We start from the raw sequence: 20,582 nt of genomic DNA, 5'->3' as shown, positions 1-20,582 counted from the left end.
GCATTGGACAATTATTTGGATAGAAATAATGAGCACGGTTACAGGGAAAAACAGGAGATCCCACTATGGAATGGCGCTTATATGAAGAGCTGATGCAGACACAATGGACAGAATGGATTCCTCTGTTCCATAACATTTGTGATTAATATTGACACTAGCCATAGTCTCATAATGACTCACAATCTCTTTGTAATGTGAAGGTTGCTGATCCTTTTCTAATGAAGCAGGCGAAGATTCCATAGTCACTCTCGTCCATCATGCTGATGTTCAGAAGGCTAGAGATAAATTTCTCTGAAGCATTATGATTAAACCTGATGAACAAGGATACAGAAAGGACACAATTACGCTATCTAATGCAGAGTCTAACATCAGTCTTGCCACTGGTCCTTTCATCCTCAGCTGCACATATGTATTTGACTCACTACAATGGAATATCATATGCTGCCTCCCCAGGGTTTCTACAATGATAATTTCAAATGTTACCATGTTCCTTCATCATTCACATAAAAAGTTTTCATTTGTCCCTAGTGTTAACTCGCAGGTGGAACTCTTCCTTCTTCAGTTAAAAAGCTGAGTTCATATCCCATTCCTGGATTTGATCATATTCTCTAATGTAATACTGGGTCAGTGTGGCATTGGTGGAGTGTCACCTTTCAAAGTACTTCTCACATGACAGAATCATGAAACAATGCAGTACAGGTGGTGGAGATATATCAAGATACCAAATCTTTATCTGACATGTGGAGATAAATGTACATAGTACTATTTGAAGTTCAGGTAAAGTCTGATTAGTGTTTATCAACTGAAAAGCAGGAAAATATATTATCTGACCATTTATTTTACCTTTGCCTATGCGATTGTATTGGGTGGAAATTGGATGCTGTGTCTATCTACAAAATAACAATTGCTTCATTTCAATTCAATGGCAATGAGGCACTGAGGAACCAAGTCTTGTATCACCCTAACATTTGCTTCAAAGCCCATCATATTTCTACACTCTTACCTCTGTTCAGCTCTGTCCATTTCACTCCACTTTGCTGAAACTGAATCCACACCCTGCCTTTAAATTTACCCCTACCACTGCTGGAACTCTCATTTCTAGACATCTGACTGGAGAAACAACCATTAATTCTTCTTCATTTAAAGAAGAGGGGTAATTTTATTCTTGCATTGGGACAATTCTGGATAACTTCATCATGTGAATCTGTAAACATAATATTGGGAAGCAGATTTTAAACTGGGCTAACCTCCAGGTAAACAAATTTTGAGAATTAATTGGTTTCCCATTCAGGTTGTCAGCCTTTCACACTTAGCATGTCCAATACATGTAGCCAATTGCATTGTGCTGATTGGGTGAGGAATGCTGGTACTCAGATCAGCAAATTTTTAGGTTGGGTAGTTATGTTCAATAGCCCAGAAAATAATGGTCCATTGTAATGCTTTGGCAACTAACTTATTACAGGCCAGAGATTGAGTTTAATCTGTACTAGGTATACTAGGTAATCTGTACTAGGTATACCTAGTGGCATACTAGGTATTTATTTACTGGGAAACCTAGGTCAGATTTCTTTTTAAAAATATAAATGTTTAAGACTTGCAGCATAACACTGAAATCTGGGTGTATCATAGAAAAAAACTACAACAAGGTGGAACTGCAAACTTCAGATATCAAAGAATTGGAAGTTGATGACTGAATTAGAATGAATTAAAATGTAGTTCTTAAACAAGAAGGTAATTTTGTGAGGGTACGGTGGGGGTCCAGCAGTTAACAAGGTGCATAGCAGGTAGTTGTTCACTAAAAATACTTCACAATATTACATTCAGAAGGTAGATAAATAAAAGTATTTGTCAACATTTTTTTCTTGAAGTGGTTTGCCATCAAGTCAGAACCTCTCATCAGTCTTTATTTTGATGTACATAACAGACAGTATTTTTGAACAATTCCAATGAATGCAATATCAAACAGTTTATTCTGTTATTTGATCTAAAGAAAAGCTGGTTATTTTGGAAATGCTGAACAAGTACTTTCATGGACATAAAATGCTGCATGCCTCATTAGCATTTCCAGCACTTTACAGCAGTGTTGTCCAACACATGTAGCTAATTGCATTTTGCTTAATAAATAAAAAGTAACTGACACCATCGTTTGGTGAGTGATCTCAATACTCACATTACATGACGTACGTACATACTCTTAACATTTTGCATGCCTGTCTAAAAATGGCTAGATGAAAGACAGAACGTTTTTTAAAAAAAACTGCTGCATGGACTTTATTAGATACTAACTGCTAGTTTTCCACCAAAATGTTGCATGACACAAGTTAAAGGGCTGGACTTCAGCACCACTGAAACAGTAACACTGTGTGGTCAATTGTAAAGTCAGGCCAGCAGCTGGAAGTAACCAACTAAAAATGCATACTTTCAACAGATGGGTCATAGCAAAGTGGGGACTAGTTTGGCACTGCTTGTTGTGCAAATCAGCATTTTCAGTCATCATTCCAAAGTCTAAATGCCGCTTGCAAGTGTTGAACACAATCCTATATGGTGAACAAAAATGTAAGAAATGATAAAATCATTTCAGAATTCCAAATTTTTGGTGAGAGAGCAAAGCTTTGCACTGAGAGGTAGCAGATGTTTGTTACACAATGAAGCACATGAACTTGTATTTGACCATAAGGACCCCCACCAACTTTTACAGATACACCATTGAAAGAATACTGTCCAGGTGCATAACAGCCTGGTATGGCAATTGCTCTGCCCAGGACCATAAGAAACTAGACGGTTATGTGCACAGCTCAGACCATCACGGAAGCCAACCTCCCATCTATTTACATGTACCATTGCTGCAGAAAGGCTGCCAATATCATCAAAGACTCATCCCAGCTAGGTAATGCCCTCCTACAACCTCTTCTGTCAGGTAGAAAGTACAGAAGCATGAACACATGTCAGCAGGTTCAAGGGCAGTTTCTTCCCTGCTGTAATTAAACTGGTGAATGTACTCGGACTTCAAATAATGTTGATCTTGCCTTGTGCACAGTGTAACCTGAATACCTTTTCTATCCAAGATTTTTTTTCACCACATGATCTGTATGTCCTTGCTTATTGTGATCTGCCTGTACTGCTCACAAACAAAGCTTTTCACTCTACTTTAGGTGCATGTAACAACAAATCAAATCAAATCATTGCTGAGAGCTCATCTGTTAGTTTAACTTCCCAATCCATCCTCCACTAACAGTGGAGATTAATCCTGCCTCAGAGCTTTTGTTCTGTATGATTAATGTGGGGAGACAGGAGGGCCTAACCAACAATGCCACATTAACTCCATATATTCTGCTGAAGATGGAATTATAAATTGGTAGAGTTATTACCTGGTCTCCTCAGTGGAGGTGTATTTACTACTGTTCATGATCACATGTCCATCTTTACTCCACTCGATGTTTGGGTCACACCAGTTGAACTTCTGGTCATACAGTAGCTTCACTGTACAATTCAACACCATCCAAGAGCCAACAGGCAGAAAGTAAGTCTGATTTCCAGAAGGAGACAGGAATGTAGGAGCTACATTACAGCGACTATCTAAACAAAGATAAAGACACATTACTGTACAAAAGCCGTTACTTCATCGTAGGGATTTAGAATACTCTTTCACAAAAGAGGGGGATCTGCATGATGTCTTTTATAGGAAGAGGACAGGCACTTCTGTGGGCTAGCATGCAGCCAAGCCAGAAACAGCCTTATGATTTACCATCAAGCACAAAAAAAACAAATGAAAAATAATGATCAGGCAGCTTCCATGAACAAAAGTAAAATCTGTACTTCTGCCATTTTTGCACAAAGAATCAATTTAACAATTCTCTTCATTTTCCGCATGTATATTTACTAGCTAATTTATCTGCAACCCTAAGTGCTATATAGACTATCACCCGAGCAGTCAATGTTCATGCGTGCTCATGCTAACATAATTAAAGGAAGTATAATGATTCAATTTTTAACATTCAGTTTAAACATGTACTACATGGTAGAACAACCAAAAAAAATGTGATCTTGAAAAAGAGAGATTCACTTATCCCCACTCTTCTTTTCTAAAAAGCACACTCAATTTTCACAGTACAATAGTACTTAATAATACAACAAATACAATCAAACAAACTTGAAGTTTGACTCCTGATCCACATTAAAGTTAAATGTTGTCAAGCAATACTTTGCATTGTCTGATTGACATGACAATTCCTGAGATATGGAAGGGAGAAGAGATACCAAACTGGTCTCCTGCTCCTACTTATTATACAGTGATGTGGCTAGAAAGTGATTGTGTAGATGTTGGATGAGAGTATGCGGTTCAGACATAAAATTTTCAAAGGTCAAATATTTGGTCTGGCAACTTGAATACTTTTATTATTCAGTCAGGAGAAGTGGGCTGCACTTTTTGGGCCAGCATTTATTGGATGGTGCCAGTTTCTTGACAGTTGCTACACTCATCTAGGCAAGGGAAAGTACTTCACAGGGCTGACTTCTGCCTTGTAAATAGTGGACAGGAAGTAAGTTATTCATAACAGGACTCCAAGCCTCTGACATGCTTTTCTAGTTACAGTATTTATATGACTAACTTGAAATTGAACTAACTAATGATACCTTTTAACATGTTGATAGTCAAAGATTCAGCAGTGGTAACACAACTGAAAGTCAATGGACGATGGTCAGTTTCTCTCTAGTTGGGGATGTTCGCTGCTGAGCACTTGTGTGGTTCAAATGTTCCTTGTCAGCCACAACCTGGATAATATCTAGGTCTTGCTATATTTGGACAAAGGATGCTTCGGCATCTGTAGAGATGTGAATGGTGCAAAACACTGTGCAATCAATTGGTGAATAACATCACTTCTGCCTTTATGAAGCAACTGAACATAGTTGAGCCTAGAACACCACCTTGAGGACTTCCTACAGAGCTATCATGGGGCTTAGGTGATGTATGTCCAACCACCACAATATTCTTTTTTTAAAAAATACATCCAGAAATGCTCTTACATTCCCCTCCCCCTCCCCCCCCTCCCTCCACCATCACCAAATCACCCACGGTATTTTTTAATCTATTAACCACCACTAGTAAATCAGATGTTTTCAAACTGATTAATTTTCATGCAAAGCCCATTTAAGGGCAGTACAACAATCTTCCTTTGTTCTAGGTATGACTCCAACTAGCTGCCTTTACCAACGAGACGGGTGTTGTCCAGGCCATCATGTTTGAGGAGGAAACTCCGCTCCTCGAGGGGTTTAAAATTGATAGAGGAGACATTGAAGAGACTGTCAGTACTTAAAGAGAACAAGGTGTTGGGACTGCATGAGATGCATCTAATTATATTGAAAATAGAGAGAGAGGAGTAATTGCAGAGGCACTGGTAATTATCTTGTAGTCTCCTGGGATTCGGGATGGGTGACAAAGGATTGGAGAATTGCAAAAATTGCAAATTGCAAGGGGATACCCTTGTTTTAAAGGTTTGTAAAGATCAGCCCAGCAATTACAGCCTAATTAGTTAAAGTTCAGCGGAAACTTCTGGAAACAATTGGTGGGAATAGAATTAATAATTACATGGAAAAATGTAGATTGATATTGAAGAGTCAGCATGGAATTGTTAAAAGAAAATTATGTCTAATAACCTTCTGGAGGTTTTTTGAAGAAGTAACAGAGAAAGTTAATGAGGTGAAAGCCATTGATGTGGTGCACAAGGATATCCAAAAGGAATTTGATTGAGTGCCACACAACTAAATTGTAAGGAAAATACATTGGTCATGGAATAAAAGGAGCAGCAGCAACATGAATACCAAACTGGCTGAAGGATAGGACAGAAAACAACAGTTAATGGTTACTTTTTTGGGCTGGAATATGGTTTGAAATGCAAGTCCCCAGGAGTTGATATTGGGATCCTTGTTTTTCCTGATATACATAAGTTATCTAGATCTCAACGTGCAGATAACAATTTCAAAGTTTGTGGAGGACATAAAAGTTGGAAGAATTGTAAACTGTATGGAGGACAGTGTAGAACTTCAAAGGACATTGAACAACACTGAAGTGGATGGATAGGTGCCTTTGAAGTTCAAAGAAGAGAACTGGGATAGATGATGCATTCTGGCTCAAATAACATAAAGACAAACCTAAAATAAAGGTTACAACTCTAAAAGATGTACAGGACCAGATATGTAGGTAATTCATTAAAGAGGTCTGGACAGGCATAACTGATACTAAATCATACAGTATCCTACACTTCACAAATAAGAACGAGCAAAACCCTCTACTGGATGGTTATTCAACAGCAGCTCCCATCTAAGTCTGGCTCCTCACACCTCCAGAAGGGAAGTAAAAAGCCTAGACCCAGAGTCTCACTCGATCCAGCCCACGAGTTTGCAGATTGTGTTTAAGTACAATTCTGCTGCTACCGATGGCTTCAGCACCTCACAAATGCTCAGTCGAGATACTGGATATATTAAAGATCCATCATCCTTCACATTTAGCCCTATAGCAGCACCACACAACACAATGAAGGGTGTCCTCAATTTGAAGACAAGACTTCATCTCCAGAGGATTGTACAGTGTTCACTCCTATCAATACTATACTGGACTGGACTGGATAACTGCATTTTCAACAAACAGTTTGGTAAGGAGGAGGTCAAGTTTGTTTTTCCTGCTTTCCCAGTTCCTTCACCACCTGTCACAGATCCAGTCAAGTATCTTTGTCCTTTAGGAGTCTGCCAGCTTGGACAGTAGGGGTGCTGCTGGCTCACTCTTGGTATTGGACATTTAGGACCCCACAAGAATATAAGCGCTTTTAGTGCTTCCTCCAAATAGTGTTCAACACGGTGGAGTGCTGATTTATCAGATGAGAAGGCATGGCAAATGGTAATTAGAAGCAGGTTTCCTTGTCATTGAACCTATGAAGTAGAATAATAGAATCCCTACTGTGCAGAAAGAGGCCATTTGGCCCCATCAAAAACTGCATCAATCCTCTGAACAGCATCTCACCTGGACCCACCCCACTACTCCATCTTCAGAAACCGGTGTGGGATTTTTACCATGTCTAACTCACCTAATAGGTCCATGTTTGACTTGATGCCATGTAATGTCAAGAGATCTGGAGTCAATGTAGATACTTCCTAGAGCAACCCTCTCCCTTCTGTATACCACTGTGCCTCCACTTCTGCTGGATCTGACAGGATATACCAAAGAATGGTGATGGAGATGTATGGAATATTGTCTAAGTTATAATTCTGACAGTACAATTAGGTCAGGCTTTGGCCTGGCTAATCTGTGAGAAAGCTCATCCAATTTTAGCACAAGACCCCAGATATTAGGAAAAAGGAAAAAGGAACTTTGCAGGATCAACTGGACCAAGTTTTCCATTGTAGTTTCCAGTGTCAAGGCTGATAACCATTGCTTTGAGAATTTGTTGTGGTTCGATATAACTAAGTGGCTTGCTAGGTCATTTGCAGAGGACATTTAAGAGTCAACCAAATTGTGGTGGGTCTGAAGTTACATGCCCATAGAAGGCCATCAGATTTCTGCCTTCAAGGCCATTAGTGAAGCAAATGGGTTTTTAAGACAATTGATAATGGTTTCATGATGATTGTTAGACTTTAAAATTCTACATTGCTTGAATTACAATTCCAGAATCTGCTGTAATGTGATTCAAACCTTAGTTCCTAGCGTATTACTGGGGTTTTTGGTTACTAGTCCAATGACGATACCATGACATCACTACCTTGTTCTGGGGAATGGGTGAAAGACTAGCAGCAGTATGAAGAGACAAAACATATAAAATAATTGATTCTGCAGAATAATAGCAATTCCCAACTCATTAATAAAATTATTGCAAGGTCATTGTCTCCACATTATTAACTGTGCTTTTTTTTTTAACTCCTGAGACTGATGTTGACTCTCAGCGCAAGGCAAAAAGGCAACAAGGTTTTTTGACAAACAAGAGTACACCAGTAACCTGATAATTCAAGGTGATTGTATTCTCCTAGTATTCAAGTGCCGAGGACAACAGGAAATGTGGAGCTGAAGCATGTGGAATCTTGCACAGTTAATCAGTGACAACTTCACATAACACATCCAGGCTCAGTGAACTGAAACAGGAATGAGAAGGTCGAATCCAGCATCTTTGATAAAGATGCAACAATCATTTTTTTAAGAAATGCAACATTACTCCATAGAATATCAATAAGGATTTATTTGAAGGTCACATCAATGGTAATGTAATTTGTTTTGTATAAAAACCCACTCCTCACAAGTTCAGCCATGCTTACTGTGTCAGGACAGAGTTAAATTTCTTATGGAGCCTTTGCTCTTTCCACAGAATGATTGAACTGTGCCCAGGAGTCACTTTGATGCACATTATTCAAATGGATACTCATTGCATCTGACATCAGGATAGTGTACGTCATTTATCATGAGTGGACATCACAACTAAGTTGATTTCTGCCTCATTTGAGGGCCATACTTTCCAGTTGAAATCATTAGATAATCAAGGAGGAGGAGGAACCTCACATTACTTTCAGTGTGCCTGATCTTTTTTCAGACTTTAAGCCAACTATTTACATGGATCTAAACAGAATGCTGTCAGAATGCTGCTTGGAGAAGGGATGGAAACAAATTGTCAGAATGTTTGCAAGACCACACACAGCCCATGCAGGGAAATTACAACTGCTTGTAGTTGAGTATTCCTACATTTGGGGAGCAGGACATGTTTACATGCCATGTGCCAACAGGATCAGCTCTCAGTCTACGAACCCAGGAACAGCTTTTTCCCAGCTGTTATTAGACTGGAATGAATTCTCTAGCCTTAAATAATGCTGATCTTCCCTAACATACGCCCTGTGAAATGTAACCTGTATGCCTCTGTCCAAGTCTTTTCAATCTGTATATCCTTGCTTACTATGATCTACTTGTATTACTCGTAAACAAAGCTTTTCACTGTATGTCAGTACATGTGACAATAGATAAATCAAATCAACAGTAGTTTGCTACTAGCTACCAGGCCTTGAAGGTACTATATCTGATTAAATGAAATACGTGCACAAGAGCATCCTTTAGTTCAAGTTTTAGTGGATAATTCCATGAAATTCTGTGGTCTGAGCAGTGAAATCCAGATGTGTTCTATGATGTCTACAGTAGGACATAAATCTAATGCTGGACTCATAACAGTAGAATGTAAACGCAGTCTGCCACAAGGTCAGCTCTGTACATGACTATGTCCACCAGTGAACGAAGGTAGAGGTAATATTTATGTGCCATAGATCTCAAAATTAATAGATGGATTTCAATGAAACTCAGGAAACACGTAGGAAATGGCTTAAGGAAAAACTTACGTTTTTAGCAAAGATGTTGATCTGAACATGGATTCTAGAGTTTTTTTAAAAACACAAAACAAGCGGAAAGCCCACAACATTTGTAAAAATGTCATATATCCTATTTTATATGGTATTTTTTCAGAATGTCATGCATTGTCTCAGCAGCTGAAACAAAATTTGTCACAATTGTCAGAATAAAGGCTGTCTTCAGAGCAAGTTATTTGATGTGGTTAGCCTGAAATCTCCTCAAGCTCTTAATAATAACTTTTTAAATTCTTAGTTAATTTTGTTTTCAACTTTGTAGTTACAGAGCATCAACCAGGCAGAAAAATAAACCAAGAAAGACCTGCTTTATAGTAACAACACCAAGTTAACTCAGCATTGAGGAGAGTGGTGGATGGAGGGCATATGCATTGTATTGAGTGCCTGCTTCTTTGTTACTGAACGTCAACATCATTCTTAGTGTTTCTGGCCCATGTTTCAGTCTCAATGGATTCACACAATATTTTTTCCATGCTGGCAATCCCTCTATCAACTATCCCATTCAGGCACATACGTATCTGGCATGCACTTATGACTGTCATTCACACCATAAGCAATGCATGGGCACAGAGACTTCAATACTTCATGCTACCAAAAAAAAAATCATATAAAATGTCATATTTTTCTCCAACATTTACAAACCTGCCTTTCTTTGCAGTAGACCTCTCAAAAGACTGAAGGATGAAATATAGGAAGTTGCTTTCATCTCTCCAAACTGGTGTTCTGACTAATCATCCTCCACCTACCCATTCAAACCAATGCACTTCCAAACCAGGTGCTGCTAAACATAGAATTTTGATTCTTTTGATTTTATAAACCATTTACAACATTGAGTTGCTAATTCCTTACCTTCTAATCGGAGTTGCATGGTGAAGGAGTGAAATCTCTGTCTGTTCAAGCTGACTACGCAAGTATAATTCCCAGCATCAGAGTTGTGGAGGGTATGGAATGTGAGAAATGCAGTTCCGTTTGGATAGGTGCTGTTAGTTATATGAGAACTCTGGTTAATATTAAAAGGAAGGCAGTTCTTGATCCACTCAACAGTGAATCCGGAGGCAGTTGGGATCAGCTGCAGCAGTTCCTTGCTCAGTGGACAAAATAAATAATGTTTCTGCTCCTGCTTTGTCCACACATAATGGTCATAGAAGCGATCGGCATCAATACATGAGAAATCTGTTGATATATATTACAAAATGAAAGTAGTGTCTTTGCCTCAGGTTTTACAAATTCTTTTACAGTTGCCTGAAACACAATTCAACTGCAACCAGATTTGATCTATTACATAAAACACCTCACCAGTTTTATCCAACTAAACATTCAGTCATTCATCTCATTTGCATTCTGTTAACTCACCCAGGTTGACTTGTGCAACATGCTGCTCCTGCCACGTCAAAGCCATGGAGTAGCCAGACAACACCAAACATGCCAGAGCTCCAAATGAAGCACAAACTGCATTTGAAGAATTTTGAAGCCAACAGCTGAGTGTATGAGACAGCTAATTACACTGGATCCCAGTTCTGTGCCAGATACCCAAATCTTCACATAATCAACTCAAGGCATTCTTTCTTTCAATGTTTGTGATAAGAAATCCAAGTTTTGCCACTATGTAAGAACTCCAATATTTCAACCTGAATATACAGGAGAGCAGAGTGCATTCATCTCTAAAATCACCACCAATACCCAAGAGGACAGTACTCCTCCTCTTAAATATTAGGAATATCAAAGTCATTGTTTTCACATCCCACAACAAATTCAGTTTCTAAAGCACTGACTTCACTTATCTCCCTTTTTAACCTTAATGTCTTATCTGATTTCAAGATGATCGTGTTAGTCAAAGCGCATTCCCAAAAAATTCCAACATCTTAACTACTGACTAACCCATGCCATAAACAAAACAATCACTAACTCTATGCACTTGTATTTTTATAATAAAATCCACAGTAATTGGTTCTGACAAAGTCAAGTTGTTTTTCCAAATAATGAAAAATAAGTAGAGAAGAATGAATTTTAAAAACTTTTGTTGAATACAAAATTTAAAAAATTAAATTAAAAATTAATTGATCAAAAAGGATGAGACGACCCCACCCCATCTTCAGCTACAATCTTTTCCTAGCTACAATCTGTCCTTAAGTAGGGACACTGCATCAGAAATGTTAACTATGTTTTCTCTGTACAGATCCTGCCAGACTGAGTTTTTCCAGCGATTTCTGGTTTTGTCTCCAGAGAATGTGTTAGCCTAATGACGGGCTTATTCTTTAATTAAAACCTAACAGGGGACTGACAGATTGAATAGTTGGTGATAAACAACTGCTACATATCATACAACATGAAAAGTCTGCAAAACTGTAGTAATCTACAAGTGCAAACTTTTCTATGATATTGCAGGCAAATATCCACCATATATATATATTCTGAGGAGAAAGGAAGAGAACAAAAAGTCAAAAGGAGGAAGAAGTGGGGTGACCTTATAGAGGTTTATAAAATCATGAGGGGCATGGGTGAAGCTAATAGATAAGATCATTTCCCATGGTGGTGGGGGGGGGTGGGGTAGTATAGAACTAGAGAACATAGGTTTACATGAGATGGGAAAGATTTAAAAAGGGACCTAAGGAGCAGCTTTTACATACAGAAGGTGATGCGTGAGGAGGTGGTGGAGGCTGGTACAATTAAAACATTTAAAAGACATCTGGATGGGTACATGAATAAGAAGGGTTTAGAGGGATATATGCCAAGTGTTGGCAAATGGGACTAGATTAATTTAGGATATCTGGTCAGCATAGAGTTGAACCAAGGATCTGTTTCCATGCTGTATATCTCAATGACTCCAAGTGCTTTCAGTTTAGTGGCGTAAGGGTTAACATCTAAGCCAGTCAAACCTATCATTCTGTACACAGGCACTTTGTACCTTTCCACTACCTGGAGCCACACAATATAAATTCAACTGAGCAGCAGGTGTTGTGTAAATACTGCTGTATCTGCCAGTTTCTGACTCATGCTCACATGATACAGCTCAGCATTTCAAGCTCCTCTCCCACTGCTCATATGTCACACAGACTCTTCTCGACCTAAAATAGATAGATTTCCTGAAATGACAGATGGAGGTGGGAAAATAAAACAATTGAAGGTGCGGCATGGGAGAACTGCCTAAGGGCATGCAGGTGAACCGAAACTATGTAACATTGTTCCCATGGTTCTGAGAGTCAGCCACAATATGCAAGTTCCCAAACAATTGTGTCCTTGTCCAGCAGGTTGAGTGCCCCCTTAGGAAGTCTCTCCAGGGCCAGCAGAACAGATTATTTGCACTGAATCTCATAATGAGAAAAAATTCCATTATCAATAGAGATATGGAATATTTAAAAAAGAACATAATTTCTGAAATACAACGCATGTTAAATGGGGTCACACAATGCTACAAGCTGACCAGTATTATCATTTGGGCCTATAACCTTCAAGCACCTCCCTCCTCTCCCCCACCAACTGCTCTCCAATTGACTGGCAACATTCTTGTAATAATATTTTGGGATGCAATTCACTCAAGCTAGGAATCTGGTTCAATCTTTTCAACTGGATAAAAGTGCAGCCACAACCAGGAGCAGTGCTGTTGCGTGATAACTTTTAAACTTTGCAGTTAAAATAATTCAATTACAACATTAACACTTGCAATCTGACTACTACTGCAGTATAAACCAAAAACATCATAAACTCTGAACAGGTCAGACAACATCTATAAAGAGAAGAAAACACAGTTAACATTTCATGTCAATCACCTTTCTTCAAACTTGAATGTCTTCTAGTTCTGATGAAAGGTTATCGTGCTGGAAAATTAATGCCGTTTCTGTTTTTACAGATGCTGTCAGACCGCCTGCAAATTTCCAATATTTCTGTTTTATTACATTTTATCTATCCTTGATCTCAAAGTTTCACTTTTGTTTTTAATGTTCTCCTCTTTTCTCTTGAAGATGCATAGCTTTGCTGGTATAAAAGTTCCCCAAACTCTAACAACCTCCTATTACTTTATCTATATGGCCATCTATTGTGTGTAATAGATGGGTTTTGGCATGATATTGTCTATATTGTACCATCTGAACAACACCTGTATCACAGGTAGGTTTGCTTTAAGCATTGCAGTAAAGGTTAGAGGCATCAGCTCTCTACAAAGGTGGTGGCCAATTCAGAGAAAGTCTTTGAAACATTAGTGACAGCTCTTAAACTCTATTTGACCTAAAATAACTGCAGTAATTTCACATTTAAGATAAATGCTCACATAGCTAAAAGTGCACCCTCCTATTCTCAAGACTGATCTTAATTGTGTTTTAAACTACATTTATAGTTTCAGAACTCAAGTCCTTTTAATCGGATGGAAAAACATTCATGCTCTGAGTCAAAAGATTAAACCAATTGGAACAATTCATGAACCTTTTCCTCTCCTTCTCTATTGTTCCAAAAGTCTAACTGCAACTCAACTTTTGATCATTACTCTTGACCACTTTTACTGACCTCTCATTTACTTCTTATGATTAAACCATGGAATTTCATGTTACACCAAAAACACAATATACACGCACAAGTTGTTTTTGATCTGTAAACATTAGATTAAGAATACCAACAGTTTCTTTCTCACACATTGCAGATTTGGTAGACATTCTCCGAAATATACATTCTACACATAGGACAAATTATATTGACAACGAAATTCCAGAAACAAATAATAGATTGATGTGGCCTATTTAATGTTGATACCAACTGATCTTACCCGGCTTTGAGGCTCCCGCTGTCTTCAGATCATTTTCTTCAGCAGTTCCAACTCTACTCAGTACACAGAGAGTCAGTGCGGTACAGAAACTTCGAACCCACAGGAATTGCTTGCTCTTCCACATTATATCGGTGCTCTTTGAAGACTGTTATTGTCGTTTTTCGCCCTACAATACGTACCACGGGACGGATTATAAACTCAGGTCAGTATGTAGGAGAAAAGAACGCATAGATTCACTGCAATGTCCAAAAGTATTTCCTGGGCATTCCAAAGTATCACACTCTATTCAGCAAGTATCAGGTAATGAGCACAGACTACCAGTTCCTATTGAGTCTTCATTTAAACCTCAGCAACTTCTTCCAATTACATCAAAACTCAAACGTTAAATAACGCAATGACAAACAGGTCGGTTAAAACGTAGGTATCAAAGAGTTTAACTGCCTGCTCCAAGTCCAACAATTAAAATCCAATTGACATTTTTTTACATTGGTTTCGGTTTCCCCCAGTACTAGATATGCATTTTAAATGTTATTTTTCTCTGAATTCATCAACAGGAATTAATTGCTGCCGCTTCCTCGCTGCTGCGATCGCTCGAGCCGACTGGAGCAGGTGCGCTGATTCCAGCTTCCAGGGCTCCACACGCTGGGATTGTAGTCCTGGCTGATGCATTCCAAAGCTTGAAAGAACGAGGATCGGACGTAATGAGGACTACAACTCCCGACATGCACCAGCCACTTGTGCCTCTGCTCAGGACACGATAGCAAAAGAGCCAGGTAAGGGGGGGCGGGGCTAAAAGGGATGAGTGGTATTGTATCCAGTGGTGATGCTGGAGTGGTGGTAAGCTGGAGGGCTGTAGCATTGGAGCCGTACGCTGGCGACTGGGTCTCTGAAATATTAGGAACCAGGAGAATTGCTTGTAGCAATAGCGACGAGAGACAGGCGTGGATCACTGGAACACTGACAAGGGTCAAGAGAAGTGGGTCACTGGTGGCTCAGTGGTCAACACTGCTGCTTCACAGCGCCAGGGACCCAGGTTCGATTCCAGGCCTTTGGCAACTGTCTGTTTGGGGTTTGCACATTCTCCCCATGTCTGCGTGGGTTTCTTCCCACAATCAGGTGGGAGCATTAGTCAGGGTTAAATGTAGAGCAGTAGGGGAATGGATCTGGGTGGGTTACTCTTTGGAGGGTCAGTGTGGACCTAATGGTCTGTTTCCACACAAGGGATTTATGATTTGAAGAATATGGGGAAGGGACAGGAGGTGAGAGTCACTGGAACAATGGAGTGGTGAAGGCCAGAGTGACAGCATTAGACATCAAGACTGCATTTGACTGAGTTTGAGCATCGACGAGCCATAGCAAAACTGGAATGAATGGGTATCGGGGAGCAAACTGTCCGTTGGTTGGAGTTATACCTGGCGCATAGGAAGATGATTATCATTGTTGGATATCAGTCATCTCAGCTCTAGGTGTTTCTCAGGGTAGTGTCCTAGGCCGAACCATCGTCAACTGCTTCACCAATGATCTTCCCTCCATAATAAGGTGAGAAATGGAGATGTTTGCCACTGATTGCACAATGTTCAGCACTATTCATGACTCCTCAGGTACCGGTTCAAATGAAACAAGACCTGGACAATATCCAGGCTTGGCAGACAAATGGTAAGTAATATTCACACCACCCAAGTGCCAGGCATTGACCGTCTCCAATAAGAGACTACCTGAACACTGTCTGCATGGCATTCAATGGTGTTAGCATCTCTGAATCTCCCAGTATCAACATCCTGAGGGTTACCACTGACCAGAAATGCAATTGGACTTACCAAATAAAAAGTGGCTACACGAGCAGGTTAGAGGCTAGGAATACTGCAATGTGTAACTCATCTGCTGACTGCCCAAAACCTGTCCACCATTGACAAGGCACAAATCAGGAGTGTGATGGAATACTTCCCATTTGCCTGTCAAGAAGCTTGACACCAGCCAGGCCAAAGCAGCCTGTTTGATTAGCACCACATCCACAAGCATCTGCACTGATGCTCGGAAGCAGCATAGTATACTATCTACAAGATTCACTGCAGAAATTCACCAAAGATCCTTAGAAAACACCCTTCAAACCCACAACCATTTCCATCTAGAAGGCCAAGGGCAGCAGAAACATTGGAACAGCACTGCCTGCCAGTTCCCCTCAAAACCACTCACTCTACTGATTTGAACCTGTTCCTTCTCCACTGCTAGCTAGCCAGTGATGCCCATGTCTCATTAGCGAATAAAATAATGGACAGGAGGAGAGTAATTGGATGAATGGGAAGGGACAGGGGGAAAGCATTACTGGAACAATGTGAAAGGATAGGACAGGAGAGGATTACTAGAATAATGGGAAGGGATCATTGTTGAAGAATCACTGTGTTATGCCACTGGAACATTGCAAGGGGAGAACTTGAGAGAAGCACTGGAACATTGGAGAGGGAGTACTTCGAAGATCACAAGAAAATAGGGAGTCAATGCCATGGAGTATCACAAACAATTGGGAGGAGAAAACTGGACGGGGAATGGTTGCATCAGATTGCAAGTTGGCAAATGTGCTACTTACTTTTCATGAAATTATCTGAACATCAGTTATTGGGAAAATGTTAGTTATACATTATTAAGGTAGCCTTGGAATAGTGTAGGATGACTAGAACAAATTTTCAAAGACAGATTGCAAGTTCTGAAATAACTTTTTCAAATCTCCCTACTCTCACCACCTGTACACAAAAGATTGTGATTCAATTTCTCCCCTTTATTTGGAAAGTATAGGAATGACGTATTTACGCCATTGTTCTATTTGTACTTGCTGATTTTTTTTAGGATTACAACAATGCTGTGAAGGTAAAAAACAAAATAAAGTTTATTTCAAGCACTCATTGATGTAGGGGTTGAGCAGAATGCTTTACAACACAAGTACATGGTGGGATAGAATTAGAAAAGATAAAAAGTTCATTAAACTAGTAACTATTGAAGAGAACAACCAAGAGATATAATGGTCATTGATTGTTTGACTGACATTGACTTCAAAGAGGGCTCTGGAAGATCATTACTGAGTCCAGTCATGTGATTGTAGCAGACATATGTGTGTGCTGTTTACTGTTTTCAATAGTCACTCTATCATCATCATAGAGTCATACAACACGGAAACAGACACTTCAGTCCAACCAGTCCATGCTGAACACAATCCCAAACTAAACTAGTCCTGTCTGCTCCTGGTCCATATCCCTCCAAATCTTTCCAATTCACATACTTATCCAAATGTCTTTTTAAACGTTGTAATTATGCCCACATCCACCACTTTCTACTCCTATTTTATATGTTTCCATGTTAAAAATCACACAACACCAGGTTATAGTCCAACAAGTTTATTCGTAAGTACAAGTTTTCGGAGCGCTGCTTCATCATCAGATAGCTAGTGGGGCAGGATCATAGGACACAGAATTTATGATAAAAAAAATCAAAGTATCATACAACTGATGCAATGTATTGAACAAACCTAGATTGCTGTTAAATCTTAATCACTTAGAATGAGTTGCAGGCTTTGATTCATTAATATGTAAATCCCAGAACTTTACTTGAAAGAAATTCTGGGATTTACGCACTAAGGAATCGAAACCAGCAACGCATTCTAAGTAATTAAGACTTAACAGCAATCTAGGTGTGTTGAATACATTGCATCAGTTTTATTACATTTTGATCTTTACTATAAATTCCATGTCCTATGATCCTGCTCCACTAGCTACCTGATGAAAGAATAGCACTTCAAAATCTTGTACTTACGAATAAACCTGTTGGACTATAACCTGATGTGTGATTTTTTAACTCTGTCCACCCAACTCCACATCATATCTATATACATATGCAAAGACAATAACTGGTTTCTACTCCATTCATGGAGCCATCATGAACTTATTTTGCTTTGCTACTTATATCATGCAAATTACATTTAAAACATTGGCAGATGAAACATAATGTGGTGAAATGTGATTCACACTTGTAGGAAGAAGAGAAAAAAAATGGTTGGGTTTAAATTGGTGAGATATTATTGAATATAATAATTTTCCTCCAAATTCTAATCACATCACTAAACAAACTACCTGGTTTCCAGCATCTGCAGTCATTGTTTTTACCTAGTTGATTTTAACTCTACTGCAAATCCTCTTGCAAGGATGCCTGTCTTGAAGAAGTTTTCCTCCTCTCTCTACAAGAATCTCAGGGAGTCCCTCTCCCACGGCAACTCCCAGGTACTCTTTGCTACTTTCTCCCCACCCCCATCCTCCTCGCATTTATTTATCCACCCTGCAGGCACTCTGCCTCTATTCCTGATGACGAGCTTTTGCCCGAAACATTGATTTTCCTGTTCCTCGGATGCTGACTGAACTGCTGTGTTTTTCCAGCACCACTCTAATCCAGAATCTGGTTTCCAGCATCTGCAGTCATTGTTTTACCTAGTTGATTTTAACTCTACTGCGAATCCTCTTGCAAGGATGCCTGCCTTGAAGAAGTTTTCCTCCTCTCTCTACAAGAATCTCAGGGAGTCCCTCTCCCACTGCAACTCCCAGGTACTCTATGCTACTTTCTCCCCACCCCCACCCTCCTCTCAATTATCTCTCCACCCTGCAGGCACTCTGCCTCTATTCCTGATGAAGGGATTTTGTCCGAAACATCGATTTTCCTGCTCTTCGGATGCTGCCTGAACTGCTGTGCTTTTCCAGTACCACTCTAATCCCTAATATAAGGGAATGCCTATTGCTTTTGGAAGAAAATCACTGTTGCCCCTCCTGCCCCACAATCCTGAAGGCGAGGAAAGACCCATCAGGATTCACCACAACTTTAGGCAAATTCTCCTGATGGAACCATCCTCTGTCTTTGCCTTTATTTCCTCTTTCCTTCAGCCCCTCCCTTGCCATTTCTTTGCAGGCTCTGCTTTTCTGATCATAGAATTAGAACAGAACGGAAAGACATCATTTGGCTTACTGGGCAGGCTTCAGTGGATCCTGATGGCAGGCTTGTATGCTGGTAAACCTTTAATATTACTCAGCTGGCTGTTTTGTCACCAACCCTCCTGCCTCTGAACTGTCTTGGGGAAAGACTAGGCAATCCACACATCCTTTGTCCAATTACCAACTTTTTGGCATTATGAAATTATTTTGAATTAATTCTTTGTACTCATATTCCATGCCTACCAATCTAATTTTGTCCAATCTATATGAAATGATCCATGAAAATCATCCTTTTTACAAACCTCTACTATTTCTTCCTGTATACTCTAATCCTACAGTGTGGCTACAGTTAGGGGGCCTATAAACTACTCTCACAAGTGACTTCTTACTGTTGTTATTTCTCACTTCTATGCAAACTTATTCTACACATTGATCTTCTGACCTAAGATCATCTCTCACTACTGTAATAATTTAGAAATCATACAACACCAGGTTATAGTCCAACAGGTTTATTTGGAAGTACTAGCTTTTGGAATGCTGCTCCTTCATCAGGTAGCTGTGGAGCAGGATCATAAGACACAGAATTTATAGCAAAAGATTACAGTGTCATGCAGCTGAAATGAAATATTGAACAAACCTCAATTGATGTTAAGTCTTTCATCTTTTAGAATGGGTTGCAGGTTTTGGTTCATTAATATGCAAATCTCAGAACTTCTTTAAAGTCACATTCTCGAGGTAACAAGGTTTTATTTTAAAAAAAACCCATGTGAGAGCGTGAGACTTATACTCCATCACACTCACATCCACACTCTACCAAGCATGCACACACATAAACACACACTCTCTCACATGCACACACTCACATGCACTCTCTCTCTCTCTCTCTCGTGCACGCACATACACATATCAGTGCATTTGCAGAATTGTATTTGCCGACGCATTCTATTTTGCTCAAAAAGCAAACAATCTGCAAGTAGTCAATGCAAGCAGTCAATCCATGTAACATTTTATAAATTCCTACTTTGAAAATAGAACCAGTCTGACTCAAGATTGGGATGCATATGGACTCTAACCTCACACCTTTAATGCGTTGTCTGAGTTGAGATGTCATCTTTTTTAAATAAAACCTTAAGTTATCTCGAGAATATGATTTAAAAGAAGTTGTAAGATTTACATATTAATGAACCAAAACTTGCAACCCATTCTAAAAGATGAAAGACTTAACACCAATCTACGTTTGTTCAAAATATCATTTCAGTTGCATGATATTGTAATCTTTTGCTATAAATTCTGCTATAAATTTTGTTATAATGTCTTACAATCCTGCTCCACAGCTACTTGATGAAGGAGCAGTGCTCCGAATGCTAGTACTTTCAAATAAACCTGTCGGACCTGACCTGGTGTTGTGTGATTTTTAACTTTGTCCACCCCAGTCCAACACTGGCACCTCCACATCATGGCCACTGTATTAATGTTATTCTTTA

The 20,582-nt window shown here is 39.4% G+C and overlaps 1 protein-coding gene across 1 annotated transcript in view; it reads right to left on the bottom strand.

Moving 5' to 3' along the window:
* The window catches only part of sigirr (single immunoglobulin and toll-interleukin 1 receptor (TIR) domain), a 54,726-nt gene extending 40,002 nt beyond the window's left edge, over positions 1 to 14,724 (bottom strand). Inside the window, exons 1-4 of the mRNA XM_072592071.1 lie at positions 14,135 to 14,724; positions 10,231 to 10,554; positions 3,369 to 3,576; positions 181 to 311 (exon numbers count right to left, since the gene is read on the bottom strand). Of these exons, the coding sequence (XP_072448172.1) occupies positions 181 to 311; positions 3,369 to 3,576; positions 10,231 to 10,554; positions 14,135 to 14,258 (787 nt within the window). The 5' untranslated portion in view covers positions 14,259 to 14,724. The remainder of the gene's footprint in view (positions 1 to 180; positions 312 to 3,368; positions 3,577 to 10,230; positions 10,555 to 14,134) is intronic.
* Between the last annotated feature and the right edge of the window lie 5,858 nt (positions 14,725 to 20,582).

Source organism: Chiloscyllium punctatum, chromosome 22 (assembly GCF_047496795.1).
Source record: "Chiloscyllium punctatum isolate Juve2018m chromosome 22, sChiPun1.3, whole genome shotgun sequence".
Taxonomy (NCBI): Eukaryota; Metazoa; Chordata; class Chondrichthyes; order Orectolobiformes; family Hemiscylliidae; genus Chiloscyllium; species Chiloscyllium punctatum.
The sequence above is the reverse complement of the archived record's forward strand: the minus strand, read 5'-3'. Positions and strand labels throughout refer to the sequence as shown.